This window comes from Rhipicephalus sanguineus, chromosome 4 (assembly GCF_013339695.2).
Source record: "Rhipicephalus sanguineus isolate Rsan-2018 chromosome 4, BIME_Rsan_1.4, whole genome shotgun sequence".
Classification (NCBI taxonomy): domain Eukaryota; kingdom Metazoa; phylum Arthropoda; class Arachnida; order Ixodida; family Ixodidae; genus Rhipicephalus; species Rhipicephalus sanguineus.
In genome coordinates, this window is record NC_051179.1 from 11,526,308 (window position 1) to 11,538,405 (window position 12,098).

The 12,098-nt window shown below is 44.6% G+C and overlaps 1 protein-coding gene across 1 annotated transcript in view; it reads right to left on the minus strand.

The window, feature by feature from the left end:
- LOC119389388 (pleckstrin homology domain-containing family M member 2) overlaps positions 1-11,902 on the minus strand; it is a 28,711-nt gene extending 16,809 nt beyond the window's left edge. The window contains exons 1-6 of the mRNA XM_037656619.2: positions 11,427-11,902; positions 10,379-10,479; positions 6,468-6,702; positions 3,966-4,028; positions 2,062-2,160; positions 766-1,577 (exon numbers count right to left, since the gene is read on the minus strand). Of these exons, the coding sequence (XP_037512547.1) occupies positions 766-1,577; positions 2,062-2,160; positions 3,966-4,028; positions 6,468-6,702; positions 10,379-10,479; positions 11,427-11,534 (1,418 nt within the window). The 5' untranslated portion in view covers positions 11,535-11,902. The remainder of the gene's footprint in view (positions 1-765; positions 1,578-2,061; positions 2,161-3,965; positions 4,029-6,467; positions 6,703-10,378; positions 10,480-11,426) is intronic.
- Between the last annotated feature and the right edge of the window lie 196 nt (positions 11,903-12,098).

Here is a 12,098-nt window from a genome sequence, read left to right on the forward strand (position 1 = left end):
GGCTTTTCAGATGCATGCATGCACAAGGTGTCTAGTGGCGCAAGGACATAGGCAGACTGGAATGGAACTTACTATTACACCAGTGGCTGCATTCTCTTTCATATTTCAAGTTTGTCCACATGTAAACATTGTTAAGTTCACATTCCACTTAAAACACTATGTATGCTGCATGTGCTTTCAATACAATGAGTGAATTTATATACTGCATTTTCTCACATATAACCCATACCTGCATGTAACCTGCAGCCCCAACTACAAACCACGGAAAAATAAAAATTAAAGGGAAAGAACATCTCCGATTATTGCCGTGAAGCTGCCCTCCTTGCACTACCATGAAATAGTGCTGCAAAGCCAACTTCCACACCGAACTTGATGTATAACTCGCACCGCGACTTTAGCTCTGAAGTTTCTGTATATTTTGTGCCGGCTATACACAAGAAAATGCGGTAGGTTTCATTAGGCTTTCATTAATACACATAATAAGTAGGTACTTTACAGCTCTGCACTTAGAATAGCAAGTATGTTTATAAATTTTCTAAAATTCTTGACAAGGCAATTTGGCTGCCTACAGTCATAGCAGCGCTGCTAAATTTTCTGTCTGAGCAAATGGAGCTTACAAGGAGGGCAAAATAGAGCATGAGAAAAGCAACAGAAGCAATAAGAGTAAGATTACAAGCATGCATATCCCTGGATAGTTGTGCCATGCCAGGAAGTGTCGCAGCACAGACATTTTGCGAAACTCAGCGGCACACTCCACCTGCTTACTTGATATCGAATCCTTCTTTCTTGCTTGTCTCTACAAGCAGTTCTGGTTCAACGTAGTTTGGAGGCTCTGCTGGCTTTCCTTGTACAGCAGAACCACTGTCATCACCGATGCCACTGGCTGTCATGTCAGAGGCACACTTGTCACTATGATCATAAATGGAAAACACTTCCTCGTTCGGTTCACAGTCATCTGTTGTCCTGCCTTCTGGCTCAGCTTCATCAGTTGCACCTCCTTCGCAGCCATCTGGGGCACCTCTGTCACCTTCCGCAAATGCATAACATCCAGAGTCTACCATGGAAACGGTTGACTCGGCTAACGAAGCAAAACATCCAGTCCTTGCTTTCTCACTCGACGGGGCTCCCTGCAAGAACTCCTGCTTTTCTGCTTGAGCCAGTGTCTGCCTAAGCACAGCACACACCTTGTCATCGACGTTTTTCGCCTTGCAGGTCACTGATGTCACAGCTTCACTTCCGCACGTTGACAACGTTCTTGGCTTCGTGGCACTCTGGCCTCCACCTTTGCGCCGCGTTATCACAACTCGCGTCACCTCAAGTTCTAAATCAGCAGCCTCGTTACAGTCACCAGATGATGGTGGAACGACATCTAAGTTGATGATCCGCTGAATGCGCTGTCGGTCCAGAAAGGCAGCACATTCGGCACAATCACAAGTCTCGGGGACGTGCACTTCTTCCGCAGGTGATGCCAGAGAAGAAAGCGTGGCACAAGAGACACGAACGCTCTGGATTCCCGAGTCGTCCTCACGAGAGCTGGTCGAACTGTCTGTTGACGATATGGTCATCACAGACACTCCCTGTAGACAGACAGGAAATGGGAAGCATTATTAGTTCAAATAAGTACTAGTTTCCATCTAGCAGAATCTTGAAAAGCATCATCTCAGCCTTAAGGGTGTACCAACACAAAATTTTGAAGGCGAGATAACTTGTGAGATAGATTTGTGTGGTCACACATATATCATCGACAAAATATCACCAGCTAATATAGCTCAGAACGTATTTAAAAAAAATTTTGAATGTGCGTGCCACACAACTTCACACGAAATGGAGCACCTCGGAACATCGACATAAACTTGGTATAAATGTAAACAACCAAGTCACAACTAAGTCACGAGTCTGTGTTGGCAAACACCTTTTTTTTTTTAACTTGACATGAAATTCCTAAAATCTTGACTCAAGCCTGAATTTGTAAACTTCGTAAAAAATTTAGGAGGGTTGGTAAACATGTACGTATTCTCTATGGCGCATAGAGGAATACTACAAACTAAATTGGTCTCTCACCTGAGGTAGCACCACAACATCATCATCCACATGAAGTAGAGACTGGCGATGTGATATGATCTTTGGCCAGGCATTAGTGTCATCCAACAGTGCATTGTTCTGAGGGAAACGGAACATGTGAAGATCTTTCAAAACACAAGAAGTCATATGGTTTAAGCAGTACATTCCATCTAGTTACATATGCAAGCAAAAGATGCAACAAAGAAACCGTAATCAGGAGTGGAACTGACCCAATGTGTACTTGTATATGAGCACTTCTAGCAGCAGCCGTTTTGGAGCAAACTGGGAGCAGCTATGTTACCGTTTCAGAAGAGGTAGACGGGAAATATCAGACTATATTTTGCATCATATATTAAAAAAATTAACCTTACAACAGTGTTAAGAAAGTGACTTGATCACCTTGGACCATTTTATTGTATAGGGAACACTGATGTGCTGAACACTGATGGCAGGGCCTTTTAGAGGGTATTTACCGCAAGAGCAATTACGAACCCAGATGTGCTGGTGGAAGGAATTACGAAAAAGTTCTTCTGGATGAAGATCCAATTTTTCATTCTGCGATGTCCAGAAACAGAGGTGACAGGCATTTTAGTGTCACGTGTATATATTTATTAGTGAACACTGCTTTAATTACATGCCGTGCGACGCTTAAAACGAGCTATCGGCAGCGTTTCTGGAACAGACAACGTCCACCGAAGAATCGCCGCCATACTTTCTCGATACTGATTGGCCTAGACGTCTCGAGCCTCTGCGGAGAGTGCATTTTGCCGTCGAGCCGACACGCACAACAGAAGCTGCATCGGCAACGAGCATGGCGTCGTGGCCTAGTCAGGACACACGGGTGAGCTATTCAGTGGAATAATTCTTGGTCTGTGATTGTGACTTTGGCGGCCCCAAGATCAAGCTGCACATGTTTTGACATGCCGGCGATGCAACTGCCGGTGATAGATCGCGTGATAGACGACCCCAAACCTGAGACTCTGGCACAGTTTGGTGCAATTTCCAGCGATATGCGCAGGAGTGGAATCACTGCATATGACATGGGCTATCTTCAAGGGCGCCGGCAGGGGGGTTCAAAGGGGGCGCTTGCCTCCCGGCCCCTATGCAACACTGGTTTGCACCCCTCCTCCCCAATACAAAATCCTGCTGATGCCCATTGCTGTCTGTTTTATCTCTATGTATTTGTGGATACTGCAGATGCGTGTCTCTTGAGGTTAAACAAGTATGCTCCATTGCAACATTAATTACTTCATTTAGTAGTCACGCCACGAGCCATACCCATTCAAACTAGTTCATAAAGTGCCTACTTCTTGCCATTGCCACAGACAACAGGAACATAGCCAGGGGGTGGCAAACCAGGCAAGTTGCACCCTCCCTGCCACACACACCCACTTGAGATTCAGTCAGAAATGTACGCTAAGCAGCCCAGAAGACGGCCTCTCTAAATATAATTCTGAAATGCTCCAGAAGCTCTGAATACATTTCTTTATCCTTAATGTTATTTTAATGCATTAAATAAAACAGGCTTAAAAATTAGCAATATGTAATGAACAAAGTACTTTTTCAACACCTTGGATGATAGTACATAAAAACTGTTCTATATTAATGCTGAAAAAGGTTGACCACCCAAAATCTATTCGACAAGTTTACCCTGTCTCAAAAAAATGCCACTTGCGCATCGGTCCTTTCAGCAATTAAAGTTTTGGTGCTGCATTATTATCAATACATCCTAAAGTTTTCACTGCTGGCACCGTTAATTTGCTGTTCTAATGGGTTTCCAAATTAATTAAGTCCTGGCACTTCATGGGTTTCCTAATTTCTAAAGCAAGGAAGAGAAACAAGAATTTTGGGCCATAGCGGGTACACTTTCATTATTGGGTTGAAATTAAACAGAGGTGTGGTACCTGGTTCAGACTGAAAGGGATGTGTTCCAATCCTGAAAGCAAGGTGGCAAGCAGGTCCAAGTACTGCACAAACAGAACAGAGCATACTGTACACCATTGCAAGGGCACTGAATTTAATAAAAAGGTATTGCCATTTTTAACAGTGATACACACTAATAGCATTATTATTATTATTATTATTATTATTATTATTATTATTATTATTATTATTATTATTATTATTATTATTATTATTGCTGCTGCTGCTGTTGTTGCCACTGTTATAACGATTATTGTTGTTGAACCAAAAATGTTGCATGAGCCAATGTTTCAACAAGTGGACTTGTCTTCTCTTTTGGTAAAAACTAATCGACAGCAAACAAGGCACAAACACATATGTACACACCCACACATATAGGCAAACAGAACATGCACTGGACGTGCTTGGGTTGCTAAAACAACTAACATCTTTAGTTCACGCTTACTTTGGCATTCACAGTTCAACAAAATGCCCCTCCCCAGCTCCCTTCTACCCTTTGGAAGCGGACAAAACCCCAAACACAAGGCATGTGCCCCACTCCTCACTTTCTTTTTTTACTGACCCAATTTGGCACACCGGTTGATCTCAATCTATGCCCCTGTCTTTTCTTCACTTTATCGCTGCTGTTTTCGCACTTTCCCTGGCCTACTCTTCTGTTTTGGTTGGGGAAGGGTGTACACAGCACACACATAGACAGGCTACATTAGGCAGCTGCTGCCTTGAAGACAGGACCGCTCGTCGAAACGTGGGCTCCTGCGACACCCCGCGTTCAAGGATTTTTCACCTCTTCAAGCTTCACGAGAGATACCGATGTTGCAGCCACGCAGAACACAAAATGCTTGCCTTTCCTAGGTTACACAAAGCTGCAAAATTTGGCAACATGGTGCTCGAAAAACACCTGCGGATATTGTTTGCACTCCCGCTCTTTACTAAGAGCAACGGCTGACAGTAAACCAAGGTTGCAGTAAACACATTCCTGATCAGAAACACGCCAACGCAACCAAAAACCGAGACCATAAGATTGCAAGCTCAATTAATAGAGCCCGTAAGAATAAAAAAATCACAGCATATCCACGGGGTGAATGATGATGAGTGGGGCAAAGCTCCGGAGGGAATCATCGGTAAACCGTGAAACTCTTCCGTGAAATTCACCTAGTACATCATATAATGAGTGTGAAACACCGTGTATACATTAAACATCAAACTTTTATTGTACTGTTGGTTTACGTGGTCCCTTCATTATCACCGCTTTGTGATCGGTGAAATGCAGGGAAAGTGTCCGCTCCCAAGCGAAAGAGAAAGCGCGCCAAGAGCGAGCGCGACTCCAAGCGTAAGAGAAAGCGTGCCAAGAGCGAGCGCGACTCCGGCAAAAGAGAAAGCGCGCCAAGAGCGAGCGCGACTCCGAGCGAAAGAGAAAACGCGCCAAGAGCGAGCGCGACTCCGAGCGAAAGAGAAAGCGCGCCAAGAGCGACCATGTTCCCCGCTCGCCCTGTGAGAATTAACGGCAAGGCTAGAGGGAAGACACGACGCGCTTAGTGTTCCTCTTCGCGTTCCACGACGCAAGATCGGTAGCATGCCCAACGAAACCCAACGGAACGCGATCGTGCCAGTGCTCCGGCTTCACGAACAATGCACAGCGTTTACTGCGCATAAAGCGTCCCAAAACCGAACATCTTGCTCAAGGTGTGCTTTGCGTTTTTCGTAGAAATAAATTCTTCATCATGTACATTAAGACGAAAAGTTGAAAGCTCACTAGAGTATATTGCCCGCAAAGTATTTCTTTTAGTGTGAATAAATCAAGGAACACTACGATGTCTTGTAAATTATCATATCTAGTGAACTGCCCATCTAGTGAGCAATTCATTAAACTAGAGCTGGCTACATACTACTACAGAGGAGGGAACGACCCACACCCTAAGGAGCTTCGCCCCTAAAATTGCTCTGAAAACATGGATAGTACACTGTAACATGGGCCTGTCCATCAACCAGAGACAAGCCGTCGTACTGCAGTGCCACGCTCGCAAAGCACCCGGCAAATGATCCGGCACAAAGTGTGCGGCACACACGGTGGCGCTGCAGACTTATGGAGATCGCAGTTCAGAGCAAACTTGGTATTACTCACCTAAAGCATATTCTGACTCAGTTGATCACCAGGTTGAGAAACGGTGATGGCAATTAGCTTGCATTTCTATGTGGCCACACTAACCGCAAATTTCACGCTAAAAACTGCTTCCTGAGAGATTTCCTTAGCAAATCGTACAACTATACAAAGTGGTGAGAATCCGTACATTGTATGGGTAATCCGGAAGACTTGGTAGGTCTGGGTATGGCAGGGGCAAGGACGGAGAATTAGGACACAGCTCACGTGAGAATTGATAAAACATTTCTTTTTCGGTAGTTGTGCAAAAAACAAACTGTGTGTTCACACAGCGACACGGTCCAAACAAAGCCAAGCAAGGTTTGTTTTGCTTTAGCCATCTCACTTGTGGATCCCTGAGGAGAGAGTTCAGTGAGTAGCCCTTGCGCAGCAGCCGCAAGTTCTGGCGGAACGAGAGCATGTAGCTCTCCAACAGTCCTCCATTCAGACTGGCCAAGAGCCAGGCACGGCCATATCCAAGGTCGGTGGACACTGCCGACAGGGAAGCAATTTCCTGCTGAGCGGCAGGGTGTGTGAACTTGCGCACCCACGGCCAATAGCCCCACTGAGGCTCCTGCAGGCTGCACAGAAAAAATAAGATAAAGCTGTTATGGGATGCAAGAAAAGCGTGCAGAACAGAAAAGGCAGGACTGTAAATCACAGAACTAGCCTAAGAACACACTCATTGATTGATTACACATACAATCAAGCACCAAGGTATTAAGAGAGTAGAATGGGGTACTTGCTTAACCCTTTCACGGATAATGGGACGAATCTGTCCCACTTTTTCTTCTTCCGTAAAAGCTTCCTTCGCCGCTGCGCGTTGCCATTAGTGGTATGATTTTCTGATGCCGTGGGTTAGAAACATTTTAGAAACCAAGAAAAAAATATTTTGTGCGTTTACGATATGTGGTGTTGGTGATACGTTGAGTTTAAATTTGTTTTGCTCTGTAGAATTTTTTTACAATCGTTCCATTGCGTGCAAGATAGCTAAAGTTCTAGACTTGTGGTAGCTTTCTCCTTTTCTGAATTTCGAGAGAAGTAGTTCTAGCATGAATCTATGAAATTTGTTTCAAAATTGCAGCAGTGTATCAGCCATAATCGTGTCAAAGCGTACTCAAACAGAAAATGAAGCAGTTTCTTCGTAAGCCTAACAACCAAACAGGGCCCCATAACTGCCTTTTCAACTTTTTGTGGGCACTATCATGTCGCAACACATGCTTTCTGATGGAGAAGGTGCTGAAATTCCTTTTTGTCCTTTTTACGACTGCAGTACCAGTGGCAATGAGACCAAAAGCTATGGCTAAGACGTTGTTCCTGAAATTGAGAGGCAAAAGAAAATAATGACGAGATTGATGCTCTAGACAATCTGGAAGTGAACAAGAACACGAATGTACAAGATCTAAGAGAAAAGTTAATACCTCAGACATGCATGGAGTTCATGAATGCATTTACAGCATTCAGTGCATTCAGTGACACCACACTGATGATGTTTGCCTTGACTCATAGCCGCAATTTTATATATGGGTGGAAATTCATGCGTAACTGAGGTGCTCGTCCCTATCTAGACCAACAGTAGAGGCAGGAAGGAGCTAAAATGGTTGGTGTATGCGAAGAGGCCCGGCAGAGCCGCTGGTACAGCACAACAGGCACAAGTGCATATTTTGTACCACAGCCGGAAATGAGTTGTGCCAGAGATTTTTTTTTTTTTTTTCACAGTTCATGAAGTGCCCCTCTGCACCGCTTGCTTCGCGCATTTTCATGCGAGAGATTTGGTGGAAGGATTGCAGTTTGGTGCGCTCATGAGGCAATAGGACAGGTGTTGTCCCACTTTTCCAAAGACCCGTCATGGGTCAATGGGTGTCACGGACTGCGATTTTTGCGACCCGGCGTCACGGCGAATTAGCGGGCGCCGCTCGTCCCCGCTGACCGGCGGGAACCGCGTACTCTTGAAAAGAGCCAGGAAGTGCTGAATGGGTTGTCCTTCTTCGAACGTCGCCGCGGACGATTGATCCTTTGTACCTACGGCGGCGGCGGCAGGATCTTGCAAAGGCCGCGAGGTACTCCGAACAAGCTTTTGACTTCAAGACGCTCCGGCTGAGAGCCAAGCAAACTGACCGTTCCCACGGGAAAAACTTCTGGTGGACAAGCCGTATGGCAGCACCCCAACAGATTGTCGCCCTCGCTCAGTTGAGGACCCTCTCCTAATTAAAAGGGGGTGTGGTCAGTGTAATTTTAGGGCGGAGTTTCGAACGATGAAACGCGCATGATTGGACCCAGGTAGAGGTCCCTTGTTCCCCCAGGAAAAGGATGAGGGGACACGAGGATGATTTAAGCGCAGGATTTGGCCCTGCTAAGCAGTCTAGTCGCTTACCAACATGGTGTAGAAGCAGATCAACAAGTATCCCTTCTGGAAGTTTTTAGTGTGGCTCTGTATCGGCTGGCCACCTAAACTTAGCCGTTCGTTTAGTTGTGACGAGAAATTAACGTCCGCATCGTAGACATCGGAGCTTCCTCTCGGGTTAGCTCAACCTGCCCGAGATCGCCTTCAAGCACTAGCCTCCCGGAAACACCAGCGTTGCAACACCACCGACATCGCAGTCGTGCCAGAACTCCGACGACTTCTCGCATCCGATCGTCGTGGACCCAACGCTGCCGGTCATCACACGTATGCCTTCCCCTGTTTATCCCTTTGGACTTTCGCATCAATAGTTTTAGTGTTTGTTAGTTTTTGTGTAGTTCGTAATCATTCTCTCTCTTGTAAGCTGATTTATTGAGTTTGTATGTATTTTGTTAGTTTGTATTAAGTGTTGTATTAATTTTTTTGTGCCGCAATATCCTTAGAGTAAAGTTGTTTTGTTTTGTTTTCCCACGTCTCTGATCTCTTCACTGTCTCTGCTTACGTACGGAACGAACTAACCTGCTGTCATCCCGTCGCCGACTTCGCGCTGGCGTCGCTGGTGGCAGCTTGTAACAATGGGACACATACGTCCCACTTTTTTCTCGTAAACTAATGATGCCATTTTGGTGAAAATTGTTTCATTCTATTTCTAAGTATGTTATTTGGATATTCCGCAGGCATATTTTTTGTTATCATCTGAAAAATATAGATGAACCCACAAAGGGTTTAAACAATGACAAGGATCGCTACTAACTTATATAATGCTAGTGATATGTGCATTGGAAATAATTGCTAAAAAAACAAATAACAGGAATACTATGAAATTAAAATTACATAAACCTAGCAACGTATGAACTGGACATACAGGGATATATCAAAATTAAAGGGGCATAAAAAAGAAACACAAAATTAATTTTTAACTGATACACCGTTATTTCAAAACTCCATTTTTCATTAATTTCACAGTAATATATTAATTCATTAGGAGCAGGGAAAATTAGTTAAACTTGAAGGTTTTATTTTGCACCAAATGGCAAAACCAGAGGTTGAAGGGAGTTCAATCTAATCCCCCCACCCACCATTTTCAGCTTGTACGTGTATAGACGCAAACACACACACGTGAAAACACACACGGACATACAGTCGCGCTCAATATGACTTGCAACACGGGAACGCTTGGCCTCTACAAGTTTAATGATTGCGCACGGCTTCAACTTGCTTCATTTCTGTACTTAATATTATTTTCTTATTTGGGAACATCCCGCAGTCAGAGAGCACCGCTTGGTTGTAGAAATAAAGGTTAGTGGAAGGAATGCGAAATGTGTAAACTCCTGAGGCCACGCGCTCCCCTCTTGAAGGTCATATTGAACGTGACTGTACATACAGGGAGATCAGGGCCCCACATCCCCCAACCACAAGATACAATCCTGGCTGTGGATGTGTGGAGGAGAGTGCAGTTGCAGCATGGTAATTTATTTACAACATTCAGTCTTTAGCTCTACTTGAATATTATGCAGTTCGCATTACCTAACCATGCCAACTCGGTGTCAAAAATCGATTACAAGAACTTCAACATGGCACTGCCATCTCCCCTTCATTTTTACACCATTTCACGCTTGCTAGGCATTCTCTTACTGCAAGAACGGTAGTTATACCGCTTGAATCATTTTTTTTTCTCATTAAGAACCTGTCAAAGGCTGGTGGATGCGCAAGCTTTAACTTCCAAGAGGACACACACATAGTTTATGAACAGCGCACTAACATGAGAACGCCAAAAAGAACCACACCACACAGGCGCTGTGTAGACAAACACGAACGCACTGCTTCACATAGTCACAAATAAAGTAAGTTTTTACCCATAGAGAAACACTCTGTCAAGATGCTGACACAACCAGCAAGCCTCCGGAGTGTCTTCTGTCATACCATTTGTGCCAGCAGGCTCTGCAACATTCTGCACCTGGAAACCAAACAAATTTAACTCGATTTGCTTGTGAGCGAGTCTACAAACACACACACACACACACACACACACACACACACACACACACACACACACACACACACACACACACACACACACACACACATATATATATATATATATATATATATATATATATATATATATATATATATATATATATATATATATATATATATAGTGGGAAAAGAATCACGCGGACCCCGATAGAATAAGGAATGAAGAAAGAAACTATACGACTTTCGTTGGTTTGGCACTGTATATTTTCACTAACGTTTCGTCTGGTGGACCAGACTTTGTCAAAGTAACAAGCACATCGGCGTTTCTTTCTTCATTCCTTATATATATATATATATAGTAATTCTTGAGGAAAAGGAAGAAGGCACTAATTTATGTCTACCCAATGCCTACCGATCGGTGATAGGAGTTGGGGAAGAAAAAAAAAAGAAGTGATAGAAAAGGTGGGGGGGGGGGGGGGTGCAGGTTAGAGCAGTTCATGGACGGCGCCCCGATCAGCGAGCGATCTTCGTGATGACATCGCGGACGAAGCGACCGTCTGGCATGAAATCCTCCGAGCAACCATGCAATCCCGTGTTTGATGTCAGCCCATCTGGCCGGGGGAATCGCGGAAAGACACACCGACCAAAATAAGAACCATGTTCATATTTACTTATTTGCTTTGCTTGGCCCTTCCCTTATTTTATTTTCTGATTGTATCCTCCCTTACCTAATGCCCGTTCATGGACATGTACGGCACGACAAATAAATAAATCTTGCAAATTCTGGAGCGCACTATAATACTGCTAAAAAACTGCCACGAGGTGATTGACGGTATCCATAAACACTAGTACGCAAAGCTCAGTTGATCAAACGAGAGAAGCTGCCTCTGTGCGGTAAACGTCAAAAAGCTGTCCAGCGCATACCTGCTTTATAGCCTCTTGAAGCGCTGTCAGAAGACGGTCCTTTGCGTCGTGGTCAGAAGAGCCGAGCTGCTTAACGTCAAAAACAGGAACTATTCCAAATCGCGACATCGCGCTTAAGCGATCACTCGACTGTAAACAATGCGGTCAACGCTTGCCATGTGATTAGTGACACGACAAAGCGACCACTCGACTGACAACCACTTAGCACGCACAACCCGAAACACGGCGCAAGGCCCACCGACAGAACATCTATCGAAAACCTTTCCGCGCCAGTTCCACTTGAGCGACACTCGTACATTATACGACAACTGTTATCTTCTGTAACAGCCGCCTCGTTGGCCTCAGGAACGTTTGGGGGAGCATTTATAGCTTCACGCCACTTCTATCTACAAATCCTAAAGTGTCCACAGCCGCTCCGAGTTTCCTTTCCGCATGTCGACATCAAAACAAAACTGCTGCTGGCTCTCCACGACTACAGTCCCCCTGCCAACGACTTACGCAAGTAAGCGCCGCTAAAACTTTGTGGTGACGCAATTTATCCAGCTGCATGCAAATTAAAACTTATGGTAATACTAAGAATTACTCACTCTCAATTAGTTGCAAATAAGAAAATCTAGTCATATTTTGTTTTGTGTATCGTATTTGCAAGTCACAAAGCCACGCACGATCCAG